The sequence below is a fragment of the Phoca vitulina genome, unplaced genomic scaffold (assembly GCF_004348235.1).
Source record: "Phoca vitulina isolate PV1807 unplaced genomic scaffold, GSC_HSeal_1.0 scaffold8, whole genome shotgun sequence".
NCBI classification, from domain to species: Eukaryota; Metazoa; Chordata; class Mammalia; order Carnivora; family Phocidae; genus Phoca; species Phoca vitulina.
In genome coordinates this window covers 56,417,572-56,438,873 of record NW_022589711.1, presented here as the reverse complement: position 1 = coordinate 56,438,873, position 21,302 = coordinate 56,417,572, and the positions used below count along the sequence as shown (strand labels likewise).

The window sequence follows — 21,302 nt, the reverse complement described above, 5'->3', positions numbered from 1 at the left end:
AAAAACTTGGGATAAAGCATAGAAGGGATAGAATGGAGTGGAAGTGAAGCCCAAGAGGCCTTTCCCCAGAGATGTCTTCATGAATTAATACCTCGAAGATGGCAGGAAGCTACAGGTATGGAGGTGTTGCCTGGAGACCCCATAACTTCAGCATCCTGGATTTAATGAAAGTTTAGTCACAAAGTCATTTCTGAGGCTTGAGATGAGGTTGGGAAAGCCCCAAGAACTGTAATAGCTGCTGCCTTTAAGTGTCCAAAGAGTGCCATGAAGAGGGTAGGTGGAGTGGGGTGTAGCACCTAGTTCATATGGAGCCAGAAGGCAAACCCAAGGTCACTGTATGGATGAAACAGGAAACAGAGGGCTCACCTCATTGAAACCAAGAGTTTAATGAAAGGCATTGCTTTGTCAAAATCAAGCAGGTTAGGAAGTAGTCAGTTGACTGTAGGAGAAGGAATTTAAGCAGAAGCTGTAAATGCAGACGAGGTTGGAGAGAAGATTCTTTCTTTGGGATTCACAGTTGATCTAGATGATCTTTAAAGCCCATTTCAACTCCGAGGTGATATAATAATGACGGACATTTATTCAGCATTTACTATTACGTGACACAGTGGTTGAGAGAGCAGGCATGCCCAGGTTCACATCCCTCCTTTCCACCTGCTGGCCAAGTGACCCCGGGCCAGTTGTTGAGCCCTTTCAAGGCTTATTTGACTCACCCATAAAAAGCAGCAAAACAAAAGCCTACTTTATAGGGTTGATGTGAGGATAAAATGTAAACCTTTAACAGGGTGCCCACTTGGCCTACCATAAGCGCTCAGTAAATGCTAGCAATCCTTATAAATGCTGTGGGATGGAAATGTGGGTTGCTACAGAGGACCTAGGGACTCCATGCCTGGGACCCAGTACAGGGGAGTAAGCATACCAGGCTGGGTAAAATGGTGCCCTATCAAGACAGGATTAAGTCATTTCAGGAGGAAGAGGCATCAAGAACAAAGGAGGAGGTGGAATTCCAGAGTCTATTCCGGGAGAAGAGAGGAAGCATCAGTCAGGGGGTTGAGAAAGGGTAAGGTGGTGGGAACTATGCTTGGTGAGTTAGATTGAGACCAGATCATGGGGGACCTTGCGAGCCACGCTAAGCAATTAACCCAGTAGGCTGGCCTTAAAGTGTGAAAACGGGGGTGGGTTTCCACATTTATGCATCTTTCTTTTGTAGGCCCTGCTGAGTTTACTTGGAGTCAGAAAAAACTTGGAAGACACATTGCTTGGCAAAAATATAACCTAGAGCTGTCTGGGTCAGGGGGTGGTTATTTTATAGCTCTAGTCATTTAAAAATTTGAGGAGGATTCTAGATAATCATCAGTCCTTATTTATTCAGGAAATCTTTAGTAAGGAAAAATTATGGGCATAGCAGTATCTCTTCACTGGGAAAACAGAGACTTGCTCCTTGCATATGTTTCTGAGGCTTTAGGGGGGTTTTGGAGAGGAAAATCCTGCCTTTACTGGATCTATAGGTATGTCGAGAATTGTGGGCCCACAAATTGCTAGGGCAGAGAGGAAACTTACAGACATGTGGCGCAATTCTAGCAACTTCAGGAACATAGAAATGTAAGACCAGGGAGGCCAAGTCACATAGCAAGTCTGTGACAGAATGCAGACCTAACGTTTCTCTTTCTCGTTCTACACAATTCTTTCTACACAGTTCTTGCTGACCCTATTTCTCTCCTGTAGTTTCTGAGAGTTTCTATATGTAGATATGTACTGAGTATCATATTTCCAGCTAAGACAGATGTGGATCTATGTGCAGAGGTGTGTGGCACCAGACGCCAGTTGCTTCCAGAAGCATGGGTCCCAGATGCCTGAAGTGCAATTCAGTCAAACGATGGCGAAGAGTCTCCTGGAAACGGTAAAGGTTTCCCCTCAACTGAAAAGGCTATGGATGCCAAAGCCCTAAGACTAGCCAGGCATGAATGGCTGCCATGTTAAGAGGAAGTGTGGGTCACTATGACCCATGAGCTCACTCTGGGACAGACTCGGCCAGTTCTGGGCTGGAGTGTTTGTGTCCCTGGGCCTTCTGCACGTGTTCCCCAGTTCGTGTCTTGGCCTTCTCCCTGGTGTGAAAGCCATCTCCCTTCTGGTGGGGCTTGTCAGGCTCCTTGAGCAGGGGCGTTGCTCCTGGAAACTAAGAAATACAGAGTAGAAATGCAGCTTCTGGTGCTAGTGCCCCAGACAGCCCGCAGGCAGGCTAACTCACACCTGCCTTGCAGGCAGACCTCCCCGTGAAGTCACTTGATATAAAGAGTAAGTTGGAATGCCGTAGGGTTACTTGTCTTGATAGAAATATTACTTCAATAGAGATAACATTCTGTTACACAGAAGGATGTATCACATTGGCCTCTGCAAGGCAAGCTCAAGTTCTAAATTAAACTTAATTTGTGCCAATGGGGATTGCATCAGCTGGTTACATACACACATGGGTGCGTGCGCACACACACACTCTCACAGACAACTCTGGTGATTCTTACCTTCTGTGTTCTTGTTTTTCATCATAGTGTTTATTGTAGCAACAACTGCAAAATACCAATAGAGAATTCGTTCCTGGTATTGGGTGATATGCTTTGACTCCAGGGCAAAGTTTATATGCTATTCTCAGCTTCACACACTTTCTGAGGTAGCTCCCAACACACCTCGGAGGCTGGTTAAGTCCATTTACTTCTCTGGGCATCATTTGCCTTAATTCAGAGGCAAGAATACTGACCTGAAGGATAAAGCTTAATAAACTCAAAAATCCTCTCCAGTGTTAACATTCAGTGGCTCTGATTTAATTTCTGCCCTTCTTACTGTGTCCAGTACAAAACTACTGCAGTGACCCCTCCCCAGAGCCCTTCAACTGTGGAGCGGCCCCGAAGGAGACAGACCCTGACTCCAGGTGCTACCCACAATGCCTCCCTCCTCCATCCAGTGGCTTCTATCTCACCTCCCAAGGATTCAGATTTCTAAGTATAAAGCTCTTTGGAACCATGAATGGCTATAGTCGCAGGGGACCTTAGTGTTGCCATATACTCTAATGCTCCATTGAACGAATGGACAAACCGAGGCCAAGAGAAGTGACTTGTCCAAGGAAACAAAGCCAGCCAGGAGCAGAGCTGGGATATTTATTTCTATCTCCCAATTTCCAGTTCAGCTCTCTTTCCATGGAACCTGGGTGCCTGTCGTCAAATGATCATGGCTTCACGGGAATGGTATACCCACAGATGGCTCTATGTACTGTATTTTCTTTGGTACAATTTCAAGATGACTTTCTCTTCCAGCTTTAAAAAAAAAAAACAAAACAAAATATTTACACTGGGCATCAGGGGTCTGTGGACACCAGCAGAATAGCACCTACAGTAATAACAGGGAGCTTAGCAGGTCAAATATGCCTCACTCATATTCATGTTGGGGTTGTGGCCTCAGTAGGGCCCAGTGAACCATCTACTAGAAGGATATGAACTCCAATTCTGAGTCTGGAATGGCCAGATCGAGTGATGAGAGAGTAGAAAGACACATTTATTTAGCAAATATTTTGTTCTAGATTCCATGCCGGGCAAAGCTGATCAAAACTGGGGCTTTAGAGATCATCATATGGGCTCAAATCCCAGTTCCACTAATTATTAGCTGTTGAATTTTGGGCAAGTTATCTAACCTCTCTGTTGTAGCTTACATATTTGCAAAATGCAGCTGGGACTGCTGTGACCTATGTATAGAGGTTGTTACTAAGATGAAATAAATTAATAGGTATAAAGCACTTAGCATACTGCCTGATACCTAGTAAGTGTTATCTGGTGATTGCTGTTTCTATGCAAATTAAAAATATATTCACATAAAATACCAATACATGTTTTGCCAGAATGAAATGATACACATTAAATATATTAGAATAGCTACTTTTGAGAATATAAGAGAATCATAAAAACAAATAAACAAGAACAAAAATCCAAGCAAGTGATTTCAGAGCCCTTGCTTTTAATCACGACAGATATTGCTTCCTTATTATCCCATTGTCAAGATGAACAAACTGAGGCCAAAATATATGTCAAGGCATCAAGCATTCATGCAGAAGCAGGAGAAGGAAGATGGTCTCCAGTACCAGATAGGTGATTTAGTCTTGCTTTTTCATCTGTAAACTTCAGGATCTGCAAGCTGCCTGTAAATCACACTGTTTGAAGAGCTTGCTCACATTCTTCCAGCCGCAGCAAGCTTCTGCAGAGAGTAGGGTCAAGAGACGTGTTTTTTGAATGCAGGGGGCATCGTCTTTGATACCTAGAGTGCAGGACCATGAGCTTCATCAGTAAGTTTTATACAAATAGGTAGCAAGAGTAAAATTATAAAAGACTGAAAAAAAACTTTAGTACCCCAAACTGGGGATTAGCTAAATAAATTATGCCCAACCAGATCACAGAATATAGGCAGCCTATAAGCTGGAATAATATTAATTTCTTAGAAAAATATTCATGATATATTGTTATTTAAAAAACAGATCACAGTGGGGTGTGTATGTATGTGTGTATATATATATTATATATGTATATATATGTGTGTATACACACATACACACACATGTACAGATAAATGGCAGTCAGAGTGTGTTATAATATTAACTGATTATTTTGAACATGGGTATTAGGAAGAGTATTACTTTTGCTTTATTTTACCTGTATTTTCCAGTTTTTCTAAATAAACGTGTATAACTTTTTTTTTGAAGATTTTATTTATTTACTTGAGAGAGAGAGAGGTAGCGAGAGAGAGCACGAGTGGGGGGGGGGCAGAAAGTGAGGGAGAAGCAGGTTTCCCGCTGAGCAGGGAGCCCGATGTGGGGCTCGATCCCAGGACCCTGGGATCATGACCTGAGCCCAAGGTGGACGCTTGACCGACTGAGCCACCCAGGAGCTCCAGACCTGTATGACTTTCATAAAGGAAAAATAATTTGTTAAAGAGTAGCAGAAGAGGCACCTAGAATACAGTCTGTTTTCCCCATGGACACCGCCCTCCTCTTCTATAACCAAGTTGAAAATCATCGTTTCTGCTCCTGCCAGGCTGATGCAATGGCCCCCACCCCTGTGCACAGGTGGCTGCTCCTGTCCAAGGTTGTCAAAGTACAGATCCTGTTGCATTCTGGGATACAGATCCCCCCACATTATTGGGCACATACCCGCTTACAACCACCCGGCATTGAGCCTGGCACATGCGTATGTTTGAAATGAATGTCTTAATGAATTATTATGGGCTCAATAGCTTGGATTCAGATATGAGCTCTGCCATGTATAAGATAGATGAGTCCCTGTCTCCTGATCTGAATAGTGACAATAATAATTGTGGGTCCAGAGACTTCCAATAGTTTTTGTAAGTGGCTCAGTGCCAGTCACAAAAGGGTGGAAGTGCAGAGAGTTTACTATTATTGCTGCATCTATTAAGAGGCCCACATCTTCCCATCCCTTATGTCTCTTTGGCTCCCTAAGGCATCATGGTTACCATAGCAGCCAGATGCTGATGATGCCTCCAGGGGCAGCAAGGTGAAGCTGAGCCAGTTCCCGGGTCCTCCCTCTGTGCGCCCTTCACAAGCCAGAGTAAGATGGTCTGAAGTTCAGCCTTTTTTCAAGCCCCCCACCTGTCTCAGGTCACTTAGCCACAAACCCTGCCTCCACGGCCTCAGTTCAGGGCCTGGAAACACCCCTTTGGAGACTCCCTCTTCCCCACGCTCTGTCTCTTGGCGCCCTGCCTGGTTGCTGTGGAAACAGGTTCCACTGCGGACAAAGGAGGGAGCTGGGTCCTGCTTCCTCCTGGTCCTGTCGATGAGGATTTTTAGACCGTGGAGACTGCGCTGCCCTGCCCTGCACCTGCCCTCTCTCTCCTCGTTCTCGCTCAGGTGGAGCTTGCCCTCTCTCGCCACTGACGAGACCATGTGTAAAAGCGTGACCACAGGTGAATGGAAGAAAATCTTCTATGAGAAGATGGAGGAGGCCAAGCCGGCCGACAGCTGGGACCTCATCATAGATCCCAACCTCAAGCACAATGTGCTGGCCCCGGGCTGGAAGCAGTACCTGGAATTGCATGCCTCCGGCAGGTGAGTAACCAATGAGTAGGGGCCCTGCAGGCAACCCTGGGGCACCTTCCAAGAAGAGACAGAGATACGGAGGACCCAGGGACTTAGGGTCAGTCTCATGGTTGGGCCGGTGTAGACTGAGAAGCAGAGAAAGAGTCCCTTACTGGGAGGTAGGACACCTGAGTTTGATTTTGATTTCAGCTCTTCCACTGAACTCCTCGGTAACTTTCCCTCTCTGAGTCATAGTTTCTGCTTCTGACAAAGAGGTGGGATATACTTATTAGTTGTAAACTCTGACATTTTACATCTTTTCAGATTTTAATGATGTAAAATGGTTGAAAACCAAGAAAAGGAGGCTCAAGGTCTCTGGGGATCGAGTTCTGTGCTCTGGTCCTGGGACAGTTCAATTTCAATCTATTTAATTCAGCCTCACTTAATATAAAATACTAAACACAGGAGGTGTGCTAGAAACTGGCTCTACTATTAGCTCCATGGCCTTTGAGCAATTCTGTTTCCTCCTTGGACCTCACTTTCCCCACTTGTAAAAGGAGGGGTTAGTCTAGATCCTTGCCTTGTGGGGCATGGACCAGCAGCATCAGCATCACCTAGAATTTGTTAAAGATGCAGAATCTCCAGCCCCATTCTAGACCTACTGAATCAGAACGTACATTTCAACAAGGTCTCTCAGTGATTTGGGATGTACAGTAATATCTGAGATGACTTTCCAGCACTCTTGTCTGTGGGTCTGTTATGTAAAGACTTCCTTTGGGGACAGAATATGGGGAGGCTCTGTGGTGCAGTGTGGGGTCAGAAGCAAGGCCTTCCTCCCTGCCCTGGCACGGTGCATTCAATTCAATTCAACATCTATTGGACACCTGTTTTGTGCTGGGTACAGGCTCTGAACTCGAGCTGTGTGTACATGGATCATTTTCTTATTCTCTGTGCCTGAAAGTAAAACAAAAGGTTAATTGGGTGACTTCGAAGGTTCCTCCAGTTCTGACATTTTCCAATCCTAGTTTTATAGTTCAATCTCAGAGAGGGAAAATAGTCCCCAAAGGATGTAAGCGAAAGAGAAGAGAATGAGAACATGGAGCTCCTAAACTGGCCGATGGGAGGGTTACCAAGAGCTGGACATTTGCTGGCAGGGCCCAGGAACTTCTTGGAGACCTGGAAGCCTTGTGGCATCTCCAACCTCGGTCAGTGACCTGTGATCACCAGCTGGCCTCAGTCACCTAACTCTGGGCAGAGACTGCCACCAAGTCCAGGCCTTGGGATGCATTAACCCAGGCACTGATTTGGAGGCTGAGAAGTAGTAACGGTGTCATTTTCCTCCTGATTTGGGTCTACCCTGTTCACACTCAGTGTTAACAGGTAAGAATGTGGGGTGGGTGGCACATTTCCCAAATGTTCGGGCCATCCCCTCTATGAGACTTCAAGGAGGCCTGAGCAGGAAGGACTCATCTAGTGCACCCTGAACATTTTGCAGATGAGGAAATATGTCCAGAGCCAAAGCCCCAAGGGCACAGCCTGAGGGCACTGGGATGGAGGAAGCTGAGGCCTCTGCAGGGCACAGGTGAGGTGGGTGCCAGGTGCATCTTGACGAGCCTGCTCTGGTCCTAAGGGCGCCCTCGAAGGGGCAGACTGGACAGATGCCCCGGGAAAGCTAACAACACCTATAAACACCCTGCCTTTGGGGAGCTGTTTCCCACCATCTCCCCTCGGTCCTTTCCTCTTGCCTCAACCCCTCCCCGCAGGTTCCACTGCTCCTGGTGCTGGCACACCTGGCAGTCGCCCCACGTGGTCATCCTCTTCCACATGTACCTGGACCGCGCCCAGCGGGCAGGCTCGGTGCGCATGCGCGTCTTCAAGCAGCTGTGCTACGAGTGCGGCACGGCGCGGCTGGATGAGTCGAGCATGCTGGAGGAGAACATCGAGAGCCTGGTGGACAACCTCATCACCAGCCTGCGGGAGCAGTGCTACGGGGAGCGCGGTGGCCAGTACCGCATCCACGTGGCCGGCCGCCAGGACACCCGGCGGCACCGCGGCGAGTTCTGCGAGGCCTGCCAGGAGGGCATCGTGCACTGGAAGCCCAGCGAGAAGTTGCTGGAGGAGGAGGCGACCACCTACACCTTCTCCCGGGCGCCCAGCCCCACCAAGCCGCAGGCCGAGGAGGGTTCTGGCTGCAACTTCTGCTCTATCCCCTGGTGCTTGTTTTGGGCCACGGTCTTGCTGCTGATCATCTACCTGCAGTTCTCCTTCCGCAGCTCTGTCTGATTCTCTCGATGGGCTCAAGGGGCCCAAGGCCTGTGGGGGTCAGCCAGCTGGAGGGAGGGGCAAAGAGCGACCTGGGCGGGGAGTGGGGTTAAATTCTAGTGCTGGTGCCGCCACTGACTCCATGGGGACCCTGGACAAACCACCCACACATCTTTACTATCTATAACATTAAGGGTTTGGCCTGGATTGTTGGTTTTTCAAAGTGAAACCCAGGGCCCCAAAGTTCTGCATAGGTCCCTCAGGGACTTTTGGATTTGGAAGGTAGGCTGAGTGAGTAGGTTTCCCATCCTGGTCAAACTGCCCATTCCCAGCTCCTACTTCTTCCTCTTGCCTTAATCAGAAGAGTTCCAACTTGGAGTTTCATTTAAGAGTTGTGGATGAAAATAGGCTCAACAGCTTTAAAAAAAAAAAAAAAGCTTTAAAATGACAGGACTTGATGATCTCAAAAGGCCTTTCCACAGTGATGAGCTCATTCTTGCTTTCTTGTTAACCCCCACCCCTCCCCCTCATTAGCTCCCACATCTGGGGCTGCAGCATTAAATTAGCCTGTGCTTAGTGTAGAAGCCTCACCCACAGCTCTGCCTCCGTGCACACAGCAGAGGTTCCTTTTGAAGAAAGAGAGGTGGAGGCACTAGGCTGTCCTTCTGCTGCTGGGTACACAGGGTGCCTTGCTTCTGTTCCCCAGAACCCCAGCTTCCAGCTTCCCTCCACTCAGGATGGATTCTGAGGCCTGCCTGGCTCAGAGATGGTGCCTGGGGCAGAGTCCCATGGAGCTAGGCTTCCCACCCATTGCATATGAACAGACAGAGAATTTAGGGGAGGTTTAGAAGTAGAGTGTTAGATGCAAAGCACAAAATCCCTACAGAACAAATACATGACTTGCCATTATACTGAAGAGTCTGCAGAGTTCAGGGACCCATCCTGCCTGATTCTTAGCAGTTCTGATGGTCACGACGCAGGGGCAGGGGCCTGGCCTCCTGGGCTCCTTGCTGAAACCCTACTTGAGAGGCTTTCCCACATTGGCCATGCATAGGCCCTCTCACCAGCCATCAGCTGTCCACCTAGAACCACAGGGATGGGGTGTCATTAGCAAGAGAGGAAGCATTAAAGATGTGAAGTGTTTTGCCCATAGAGAAGTGCACAGATATGTGGGAGAACCTTACATCACTTTAAAATGGCATGCGGTCTGGTTTGGGGTGGGAAGAAAGATTTTCTGATAGTAGGAGTATGGGTCGGGTATGGGGGGGAAGCAGAAGGCAGGAGGTGGGATGCCATCCTGCACTTTCAAGAATCCTCATTCACCTCACCTCTGTTAATAACCTGACTCCTCCCACTTCCCTCCTCCTTCCTTCTTGACTCCTCCTCCCCTTTTTAATGGAAAGTCACCACCATCTGTAGTAGTGGAGGGAGGAGGGCCACTTATATAAAGATGGGATACTTTAATAAAGACGGGATATCTTCAATCAGGCTTAGCAGTCATTAATGTGTGCTTGAGATTCACCACAGCATCCCTGAAATGTAATGGGCTCTTGGACACCCCCTATCTCCACTCCCTGTCTCCCCTTTCTGGGGCTCCCTCATAAGGCTTTATCTAGCTCCAGTTTCAAGGTCTGGGCCGATCATGTCCATGCCCAGGAAGGATGTGGGCAGCCCTTGGTCAGTCATCCAGGGGACTCAGCCTAAGGCCGGTCTTACCCTTGCCCTTGTGCAATTCTAGTACCTGTGGTTGGTGACGTCCTTTGCTTGATTCACACAGTGCTCATCCCTTTATCTATCCCTTTATCCATGTGTCCTGAACACCTTCTGTCTGGCAAGCCCTGATTTGGGTACTGGGATCCAGTGGGCACTAAAGGGGCAGGTTCTGTCTCTCAGAGATCTCTGCTTATTGCAGAAGTTATCAGCCCCGGCTGAGATTTAGAAATCCTGGGGAACTTTTGAAGAAATATCAGTGCCCAGCCTCCACCTCAGACCAGCAGAATCAGAACTTCTGGGCATGAGCTCTAAGCACTTGAATTAGAATAAGACTTCTGGGTGATCCACCTGTGTTGCTTGGTATAATCCTTCTGAGGAACAGGCTTCCTTTTGCACCTAGTCTTGTTGTAATGAGCCTCAAGGTCGTCCTTGATGACTTGCCTTGGATTCTCTAGGGCTAGGACTCAGCTTCCCTCTTACTCCCTACTTCCTGCCCTGGGGACTTGAGTCTCCCTCAAAACTCCGGGTTCCTTCTTGTTCCCTGCTACAATGGCTTTGTCCTGCTCTGAGAATCTCTATTATTGAGCTCTGCCACCCTTGCCAGATGCTTATCAAATTTTGTTATAATTACTTGCCTATGGCTATACTCCCCCCTGGAATGTGACCACAGTGTGTAAGTGACTTACCTCGGGTCCCATTGCCAGCTAGTGGCAGAGCGAGGGGTCTGACCTTCACCTAGTTTCAGTTCAGACCTCTTTCTTAAAGCATGAAGCCTCTTCCTCTGCTATAGGAAGGTGTCTGCAATCTATGGAGGGCTCCTCTGTCTCCTGTATTGTTCTTACACTTGTTACGGTCTGGGGGATGGGGCAGGTTTCTAGGTTTGCTCATTGGCCTGACCCTCGTCTTGGCAAAGACTTCTCTGGGACAGTTCTCCCTTTGCACATATTGATTGCCCCATGCCACAAGATGAACTTGTTAGATGTGCCCTAGGCGTTATAAGTAAACTTCTCAGAGAATTTCAGGATCCCAGGCCTCTCCCATTGGAGCTTCTGGGTGCTGGTCTTGATGTGCAAGCCAGGAGCAGACCTACAAGCCCTGACTTGTGGTTCCAGAAACTGAAATCCTCCGTGTGGGGTCAGCAGGCAGTGCAGCCTTGATCACTTCCCTTAGACTCATTGGGACAGGGCCAGGCCCATGGGAGAACACTTCCTGGGGGTCAGGAGCCCTGAGAACCAAGAAAATCACCAACTCAGGACAATTTCCAACATAGTGAGTCCAGAGACCAGCAGAGCTATGAGACAGATTCGATCTGGGGCCTTTATGTCACGGGTAAGGAACGGAAGCCTAGAGAGAGTAGGAAACTTGACCAGCATTATATAGCACAGAGTCAGGGAAGATGATATAATTCAGGGTTAAGAAACCCCTGAGTGGGATGTCCACTATCACCACTGCTATTCAGCATAGTATTAGAAGTCCTAGCCACAGCAATCAGACAACAAAAAGAAATAAAAGGCATCCAAATGGGCAAAGAAGAAGTCAAACTCTCACTCTTTGCAGGTGATATGACACTTTATGTGGAAAACCCCAAAGACTCCACCCCAAAACTGCTAGAACTCATACAGGAATTCAGTAAAGTGGCAGGATAGAAAATCAATGCACAGAAATCAGTGGCATTCCTATACACCAACAACAAGACAGAAGAAAGAGAAATTAAGGAGTCGATCCCATTTACAATTGCACCCAAAACCATAAGACACTTGGAATAAATCTAACCAAAAAGGCAAAGGATCTGTACTCAGAAAACTATAAAATACTCATGAAAGAAATTGAGGAAGACACAAAGAAATGGAAAAACGTTCCATGCTCATGGATTGGAAGAACAAATATTGTGAAGATGTCAATGCTACCTAGAGCAATCTACACATTCAATGCAATCCCCATCAAAATACCATCCACTTTTTTCAAGGAAATGGAACAAATAATCCTAAAATTTGTATGGAACCAGAAAAGACCCCGAATAGCCAGAGGAATGTTGAAAAAGAAAAGCAAAGCTGGCGGGATCACAATTCCGGACTTCCAGCTATATTACAAAGCTGTCATCATCAAGACAGTATGGTACTGGCACAAAAACAGACACATAGATCAATGGAACAGAACTGAGAGCCCAGAAATGGACCCTCAACTCTATGGTTAACTAATCTTCGACAAAGCAGGAAAGAATGTCCCATGGAAAAAAGACAGTCTCTTCAACAAATGGTGTTGGGAAAATTGGACAGCCACATGCAGAAGAATGAAACTGGACCATTTCCTTACACCACACACAAAAATAGACTCAAAAGGGTTGAAAGACCTAAATGTTAGGCAGGAGTCCATCAAAATCCTGAAGGAAAACGCAGGCAGCAACCTCTTCGACCTCAGCCACAGCAACTTCTTCCTAGAAACATCACCAAAGTCAAGGGAAGTAAGGGCAAAAATGAACTATTGGGACTTCATCAACATAAAAAGCTTTTGCACAGCAAAAGAAACAGTCAACAAACCCAAAAGACAACTGACAGAATGGGAGAAGATATTTGCAAATGACATATCAGATAAAGGGCTAGTATCCAAAATCTATAAAGAACTTATCAAACTCAACACCCAAAGAACAAATGATCCAATCAAGAAATGGGCAGAAGACATGAACAGACATTTTTCCAAAGAAGACATCCAAATGGCCAACAGACATGAAAAAGTGCTCAACATCGCTCGGCATCAGGGAAATCCAAACAAAACCTCAATGAGATACCACCTCACACCAGTCAGAATGGCCAAAATTAACAAGTCAGGAAACGACAAATGTTGGCGGGGATGCGGAGAAAGGGGAACCCTCCTACACTGTTGGTGGGAATGCAAGCTGGTGCAGCCACTCTGGAAAACAGTATGGAGGTTCCTCCAAAAGTTGAAAATAGAGCTACCATATGACTCAGCAATTGCACTACTGGGTATTTACCCCAAAGATACAGATGTAGGGATCTGAAGGGGTATGTGCACCCTGATGTTTATAGCAGCAATGTCCTCAATAGCCAAACTATGGAAAGAGCCCAGATGTCCATCGACAGATGAATGGATGAAGAAGATGTGGTATATATATACAATGGAATATTATGCAGCCATCAAAAGGAATTATATCTTGCCATTTGCAACAATGTGGATAGAACTAGAGAGTATTGTGCTAAGTGAAATAAGTCAATCAGAGAAAGACAGGGATCATATGACCTCACTGATATGAGGAATTCTTAATCTCAGGAAACAAACTGAGGGTGGCTGGAGTGGTGGGGGGGGTGGGAGGGATGGGGTGGCTGGGTGATAGACATTGGGGAGGGTATGTGCTATGGTGAGCGCTGTGAATTGTGTAAGACTGATGAATCACAGACCTGTACCTCAGAGACAAATAATACATTATGTGTTTAAAAAAAAAAAAGAAGATAGCAGGAAGGGAAAAATGAAGGGGGGGAATCAGAGGGAGAGATGAACCATGAGAGACTATGGACTCTGAGAAACAAACTGAGGGTTCTAGAGGGGAAGGGGGTGGGGGGATGGGTTAGCCTGGTGATGGGTATTAAAGAGGGCACATACTGAATGGAGCACTGGGTGTTATACGCAAACAATGAATCATGGAACACTACATCAAAAACTAATAATGTACTGTGTGGTGACTAACATAACATAATAAAAAAAAAAGAATGACTTATATTCTAAATGTTGTGTTTAAAATCCCTTTGCTTTTATTATAGTATGTTACATATAGGGATACTTCATTTAGTTTGCATGCATTTGAAATTCATATACGGTTTACTAATAAATGATTCTTTCTTTCCAATTAAAAAAAAAAAAAGAAACCCCTGAGTCCTGGTTCTTATGAGCTCTATGGCCTTAGGCAAATTACTTAAACTCTTTGAGCCCCATTTTCCTTCTCATCAAAATGGGAATAATACTTGTGCCTCATCAGGCTTTGGTAAGAAAGAAATGATGCACTGTCTGTAACATTGTGTGATACAGAGCATATGGCCATCTTCTTCCTTCTTCCCCTTTCCTTTTCAGCTGGTAGCCTCTCCTTTGAGTCCTGAGGGGCTCTTTCTCTTTGTGATTGCAGCTTTGTTGGTAAATGCTTTAGGGAAAAAAGAAGGTGGGGGGAAGGTAAGGGTTAAGTTCCCCGCCCATGGCTGAGACGTGGTTTATGTTTATTTTAATATATGTAGAGTCATTTCTTTTCTTCCCCTCAAATTTATTTCAAAGCAGTGACTTCATTTTTCCAGTGGCATGGTAGCCGGCCACTCTTCATTCTTCAAAGATAGCTAGCTATATAAAAATCACCCCAAACAGAAAACACAGTGATTTCTAGGCTCCATTCCCACTAGCTGAAATACCCCAGAAGGAATTTAGCTGGATTCCAAGTCCCATTCTGGTTCTCTGTAGGACTCCCCGCTAAGGAAATTCCTCTGGAATCATTTTGGCCCCATACTGCCACATGCGTCAGGGAAATGAAATCTGCCTGTTGTGTGGCTATTTTGTGACGCAGCTTGTGAGGGTAGCTGGGGGTGGGGGTTGTGCTACAGAAAGCTAATTTGCCTGGAGTTTGGGCAACATGGGTCCCAGCTCTGGGTTAGATGTTAGCTGGGCATCTCGGCTGCTGACCTTGGGTGACTTCATCTTTCTCCTCTCCTGGGTCTCCGTTTCCTCATTCGTAAAGCAAAAAGGGGAGGTGATCCATCAGCGGGTCCCTGCTAGTCTTGACCTTGCTCATAAACTGGCCGCTTAGCCTTATTTGTCCTCACTCATTTGGGGTGGTGCCTGATGCTGACCCGCCCAGCAGGTCATCTAGTTTCATACTTCAGTCTACCTACGTGGGTTTGGAGTTTGATCTTTTTTCCCTTTCCTTTCTGGAAGCAAACTTGTAGACCTCTTGTTCTAACTAGATCTATCTGTAGCGATATTCACATTTTGAAAGGCTGTTACCTTGAGAGGTTCTGCCTTATATAGGGACTTGTGTGATAAATTAGAGGGTGTTCAGTACTACGGAGAAGAATAAAGTAGGCAAGGGAGATAGAAGAGCAAGGGCTGCAGGTGTAATTTTAGATTGGATAACCAGGGAGGGTCTCACTAAGAAATGGACATTTAAAAAACAATGAAAGAACTGAGGAAGGGGAATGGCATGTGCCAAGGGCCTGAGGTAGGAGCAGCCTGGAATGTTCAGCTGTGAGGAGCCCAGTGAGGCCAGGGTGCAGTTCAGGCTTAGTAGTCATGACTAAGGGATCACAAGGGTCAGAGTGGTAATGGGGGCCAGAGCATATAAGTCATCAGTTATGGTCAGGACATTGGTTTTTCATCTGAATAAGACAAGAAGTCACTGGAGGGTTTGAGCAGTGGAGTGATGCCATCCAATTTGCCATTACCATGTTGAGAATAGACCAGAGAGGAGCAAGAATGAAAGAGGAAAGTTTAGCTGGGAGGCTCCTGAAGGAATCCAGGAAAGAGGTGATAGTGGCCTGATCCAATGTGGTGGCAACTGGGATTGGGTCTGGGTATGAGTTGAAGGTAGAGCTGAGAGGATTTGCTGATGTCTTAGACATGGGGTCTAAAAGAAAGAGGGACCAAAGAGGTCCCAAGGTTTTTGGCCTGGGAAACTGGGAGAATAGAGCTACCCCTTGAGGAGATGAGGAAGGCTGTGTGAGGAATAGATCTGGGGGCAATGTCAGGAGCTGGGTTTTAGACATGTGAAGTATGAGATGCATCATAGGCATTCTGTTAGACAATTTAATGTGAGGCATTAAATGTGAGAAATGCAAGGTGGCAGTGGAATGTTCATGATGGCAGCTCAGAGGAAAGGCCCAAACTAGAGATAAAATTGGAGCGTGATCACATTTAGATGTTATTAAATGTCATGAGATTAGCTGAGATGTCTCGGGGAGTGAGGGTAGATAGAAAAGAGGCCAAGGACTGAGACTGGGGCTCTCCATGTGCAGAGGTTAAAAAGAAGGAGCAGCCTACAAGGGGCTGTGGAAGCTGAGGCACAGAGAACATGATGTGTTTGAGCTTCCAGAGCCATCGAGCAGCAGGGCTTGGACTGGAAGCCAGGTCTTCAGGGTCAAGGTTCAGAGCTCTTTCCACTGGCCCAAAGCACCTTACCTGTCATGGCGTCAGCTCGCTCCTGGGCTGGGAGTCCTGCCCCTCTCCCTTGACCAGGAAATGTCATTTCATCAAGGACATGGGTTTTTGTTTCTGTTTTTCTTAGTGTGTTTGAAGTATTTCATAATTTTAAAATGCGCTAAAATTAAAAGGCTTTGTGGGAAGCTTAGACTGCCAGTATGGATTTGGGCACTGGACACTCAAACTCAGACCAAAGGGAGATGTCATCAGAGTTGTTTAAATGAAGAATTCTGTTGTCTTGGATCCCCTTGGCAGACCCGGGCCACGAGTGAGCATTTCAATGGGCATGGATAAAATAAGCCAAGATAGTGTCAGGAAATGGGCAAGATGGAATAATGTCACAGGATAAACAGCTCTAGGGGACATGAAGTTCTCTTTCAAAATGGGTCAGCATCTTGGTCCTGGACCACATCTACACTGTGCCTCCCAGATTCCCAAGGCTTGGTCTGTCTGCTTCTGGCCTGTAGTATGGATTGGGGTCATAACCTGCAAATTTGCAGAGGCCTCCCCTGGGACTGGAAGACATTGGTGGGGGCGATGTGTTCCCACCCACGCCAATCTGTTCATTCAGCATGCTCCCCCTGGGTGCCATCCAGGCTTGACACACCTTCTCCTTGTCATAAAACTATATTGTCCTAACACCCCATTCCTCAGAGAGGACTCCCTTGGAGACTTTGTGATCTACCTCGGTGTCGAAAGGGTCCTGGCTTTTTTTCCTGTCATCAGAAGCTCATTGCTGGGAATTGAGCCTGGGTTTCTGCATCCAAATGATTTTTCTTAACTTCGTCAAAAATAGGCCAACATACACCAGATGCTGGAGATGGTTACAAAAGCCCTGTTTGTGTCCTTCCCTCAAATTCAGGGAACCCCATGGCTTCCTTTCTGGAGATAAGTGTGGATGCCTGCAGTTCACAAAAAAATCAGGGGTCTGGAAAACCATTACCACCCTTGGATTTGGGACCATGCCCTGTTTTCTGTCTGCTTCTCTGCTAATTCACCTTGAAGTGTTAACAGAAGCTGGGAGTCTCTTAACAGTGTCTCCTTGAGGCTCAGCCCTAGATTCCCAGAGCTGTGAAAAGCAGATTCCTGTCCTCCCCACAGGCCTGTCCTCATTCAGGTCCCTTGCCTGATGTCTGGAAGTCATGTTGAGTCCCCTACCTTCACTGTCTTCTCCCTTAGTTTCTTCTCTGCATTAAGGCGTTATTTGAAAGGTCAAGTGATCACATCTCTCCTTGGTTCAAAAAACTCAAATGTCTCGCTGTTCCCGAAACCAAGCTGAGCATCTAAGTTCTGCACTTCAGATCTTCCTGATGGTGTTCTCTTTTCTCCCAATTTTTCTGGCTCTCCAGGGACACCAAGTCACTCAGTTTCTCCCAAACACCCACTGCCCTTTCATATCCTTGTTTTCTTCTTTGCTATTCCCCCATGACTAGAATGCTTTCCTCTTCTTCAGTTTATGAGTGCAAAGTAAAAAAGACTATTCTTCCAAGAAAACACTCATGCAGAGATGTCTTACTGATGGTTTTGTGGCCAAGAGTCACAGAAATTTCTGGATTGCGTGCTAGAGCAGCAAGGCATCTATCTCACCTCTGCTTCCCACCAGCTGTCTGACCTAAGTCTGAGACCCAAGCTGGAGAAAGAGAGGTTCCCAACATTTTGCAGGGGTCACATATGGGCAAGATACCTAAAAGTGTGGTTCTCAAACTGGATGCACATTAGAGTTACCTGGGGAAATTTTAATCCCGCCTGCCAATGCTCAGGACTTACTGCACACGGGTTCTATCTGAATCTCTGGGGTGGGGAGGTGGGGGTAGGACCCAGACACTGGTATTTCTGGTGACTCCTGTGTATAGCCTACTTTGAGAACCACTGGTGTCGAGCCAGTGAAGTAAGAGCTGGGGTCCCAGAGCCCACGAGAACTGGTTTCAAATCGCAGTGTCCCCATCTCCTGACTAGGAGACCTTGGGTCACATTTTTAAAATACAAACTTTTAATTTTAAAATACTTTTATATTCACAGAAAAGTTGTAAAGATGGTACAGAAAGTTTCCATAAACCCTTCCCCAGTTTCCCCTATTATTAACATCTTATGTTAGTATGGTTCAAGTGTCACAATTACTAAACCAGTTTCAATAAATTTTTTCTTAACAAAAGTCCATCTTTATTCAGGTTGCCTTCATTTTCACCTAACATCCCTTCTCTGTTCCAGGGTGCCATCTAGGATCCATGTCCCATTTAGTTGTGAAGTCTCCATGTGAAGTCTGCCAGCTAGTAGGAAAAATTAAGTGGATGAGAAAGTCAACCTATGCTGCACTAGAACCTAAGTCTCTTGATTTCAAGGCCTATTCTAGACCCAGATTGGCCACCATCTCTGTCATGTGATTGGCATAGATTTTCCCTCCCTGATCTTACCTATCTTTGCTCGAAAGGCTGCTTGTTGGTGGTTACTCTTTGATTCCTGCCATCAGGGAACAAGATTAACTCAAAAGAAAGTACATACTACAATCCAGAACAGGACACTCATAGACATGGTGCCATATTTTCTGAACCACACAATTAAACACATGATCCAAAAAAAAAATTTTTTTTTTTCTATTCTGGGTGTGGATGACAATCAAGAAATGGAATTTGGATGCTGAAAGATTGGCATCCTGGGATATTTTGATAATTGATAGGAACAATAGGACAAGGTATTTAATCAGAACTGACCTGAAAAACCTGTCATGCTATTGTATTGACAACAGGATCTCCCCCCTATCCCTTGTCATGGTACAGTGATACTAATCAGAGTCAGAGAAATGTTGATAAGTGAAAAAAAAACTTACCAGAATCATCAGTGCATGAAAAACACACAAGCCCTACAGAATGCTTTGACTCAGTGCAGATGTTTATTGGAACAAATGTGTAGTTACTCACAAGAACAATAGCTTCTGTTGCTAATGAAATTGGCATGATCATTATTGCTAATAACAACATTCATGGCTGGAATCACAGCTTTAGATATACAAACTATATTTTAGGGAGGTGGATTTTTGTTGTATGGAAGAGGCAACCTAAGAGGCAGCACATTCTGAAGTTGGAATGGGCTACATCTAGACGTAATGAGCTTCTCATCTCTAGATAAGATGGTCCTAATAGACATTCTAAGCCTCTGCTTCTATGACCACGTGGGAAGTTTGGGCTTCTTGAACATTCGCAGCTGTGCGGGGGCTGATATATCTAATAAATGTTTGCTGATCAAGGGTAAGCTGAAGTTCCACAGCACATTTAGACATTTCCTCAGAATAAGGATAAAATTGTAGTTGGGGAAATAAACAAGAGGAACTGGGTCCAACCAGAAGTCTGGATTTGTACATAAATCTTTAGGCTATTCAAGTCCCGTAGTTGTCTGACTTTTAGGAGAAAGGCTATTTCAGATGTTGGTTCTGATCCCAGAATCAGAACAATGGCCTAGTAAATGTCATTTTTGTGAGAGAAGTGAGTGTAATCTCAGGAAAGCCTGAGTGGACGTTTACTCTTGGGCTCCTTCCACCTGGAAGGCCTCCCTCTCTCTTACCCGTGGAAATGCCCACCCTCCTCAAGGGTCAGCGCCAACATCGTCTCCTCTGGGATGCCTTCCTGAAGTCCCCTATTCTAACTCCTCCATACCAGAGTGGCCATTCTTTTGCCTCCATGCTGCTCCCAAGGATAGCACTTAGCAGGGTTCATTCTGTTCATGGTAGTCACCTGCATATGTGTCCGTCTTTCCTGTAGAAGCTCCTGGAAGGCATGAACAGTGCTTCCCTCATCTTGGTATTCTCCATAGTAGTCAGCACAACCTAGCCTATGGGGGCACCCAGGCAGTGCTGTGAAATGGAAAGGTATGGGGTTTTGGAATGTCTTAGAGCAACTCCCAAACTTTGCGTTGCAATTCTTTGGTGTCCGAGATAAAGCTTCAACTTGCTTGACACATCTCTGATGAAGTTGGGTACCCATTGTCATTTTCCCTCTACAGCACAGACTGCAGGGTGCCAAGAGGTAGAATGACTTGCTCATGGAACCAGAAGCAGGCTGTGAACTGCTGTCCCTGAGCATTCAGCCTAGGGCTTAGTGTCCATGAGTTCTCACCCCTCAGTATCTTCTCCCAGCAAGAGATCCTGAGTGACTCCACCAACTGTAGTGCAGGCTAAGAATTGAAATTTCCCATGAAGACCGATTTTGATAGAACAGAAGACAGGAACTTGGAGCTTCTGACCCCTTGAATGGCTTAAATCTCAGAGCTCTGGAAGGGATGAGGTCTCTGGAAGCTTCCTGAGAGAGGAGGTGGCTCTTGGAGGGGAGAGGTATTCTGCCTGGGAAACACTTATGACCTTGCAAGGCCAGGGCATTCAGGGTGAGGGACAGGGGTAAGGAATCAGTGGAATGGCTTCTTGGGGTCAGCTGTGGACGTAAGGAGGAAGAGTGCAGGGGCCTGAGTCTAGCCCAGTAGGACTGACCCTTGTGAACCTCAGGTTCCCAGAAAGGGAAGGAGCAGATGTTCTGCCCAGGAATGAGGGAAATTCCCTAGACTAGCACTTTGTGGAGCTACATTCTTGGGAACCGGGGCATGGTGGATGTGGTGGGGGTGGGGAGGGCATTGCAGCAGATGCAGTATTGGGTCTGCATCGAAGCCCTATTGAACCTTAAAGTGATTTTTGCTTTTTGGTTACTTCAGTTTTAATTCATCTCATCAGGGAAAAATGTCTTCATTGGATCCTAGACTGCCAAACCTGGGAGGGTCCTTTCAGAGGAGGGGAAGGGACTTCCATAGAGTCACATGGGAGCTGGGGGCAGACCTAGTTCTAGAACCTGGCATCTGACTTCCCATTCCATTGCTCTTGGTCCCTCCCTCATCCCCATCCTGCTTCTCTCAGGCACTCTCATGGTTTGGTGTCCCGCTCACATTCATAAGTGCGTTGCTATTGGACATGCTCTAGGACTAAGAATTTTCTCTCTTTTGCTTTTTTATAGGGGACAGGGATTGGGACTGAGAAAAGTGCATAGTAGCAAAGAAGCTTTGCAGGCAGATGAAGGAGATGGTCAAGGTTGAGGGGAAG

The 21,302-nt window shown here is 46.3% G+C and overlaps 1 protein-coding gene across 1 annotated transcript; it reads left to right on the top strand.

Annotated features, from left to right (window-relative positions):
* The first annotated feature begins 5,825 nt into the window (after positions 1-5,825).
* Positions 5,826-8,350, top strand: RTP1 (receptor transporter protein 1). The gene is made up of 2 exons (XM_032406170.1): positions 5,826-6,097; positions 7,831-8,350. The coding sequence occupies exons 1-2, from the start codon at positions 5,826-5,828 to the stop codon at positions 8,348-8,350; spliced, it is 792 nt and encodes a 263-aa protein (XP_032262061.1).
* The last annotated feature ends 12,952 nt before the right edge of the window (positions 8,351-21,302 follow it).

Bases quoted from the DNA above. Each gene is read 5' to 3' on its own strand.
- RTP1 (XM_032406170.1), top strand. From the start codon at position 5,826: ATGAGGATTTTTAGACCGTGGAGACTGCGCTGCCCTGCCCTGCACCTG. The intron at 6,098-7,830 runs GTGAGTAACCAA...CCCTCCCCGCAG, and splicing joins GAATTGCATGCCTCCGGCAG to GTTCCACTGCTCCTGGTGCT.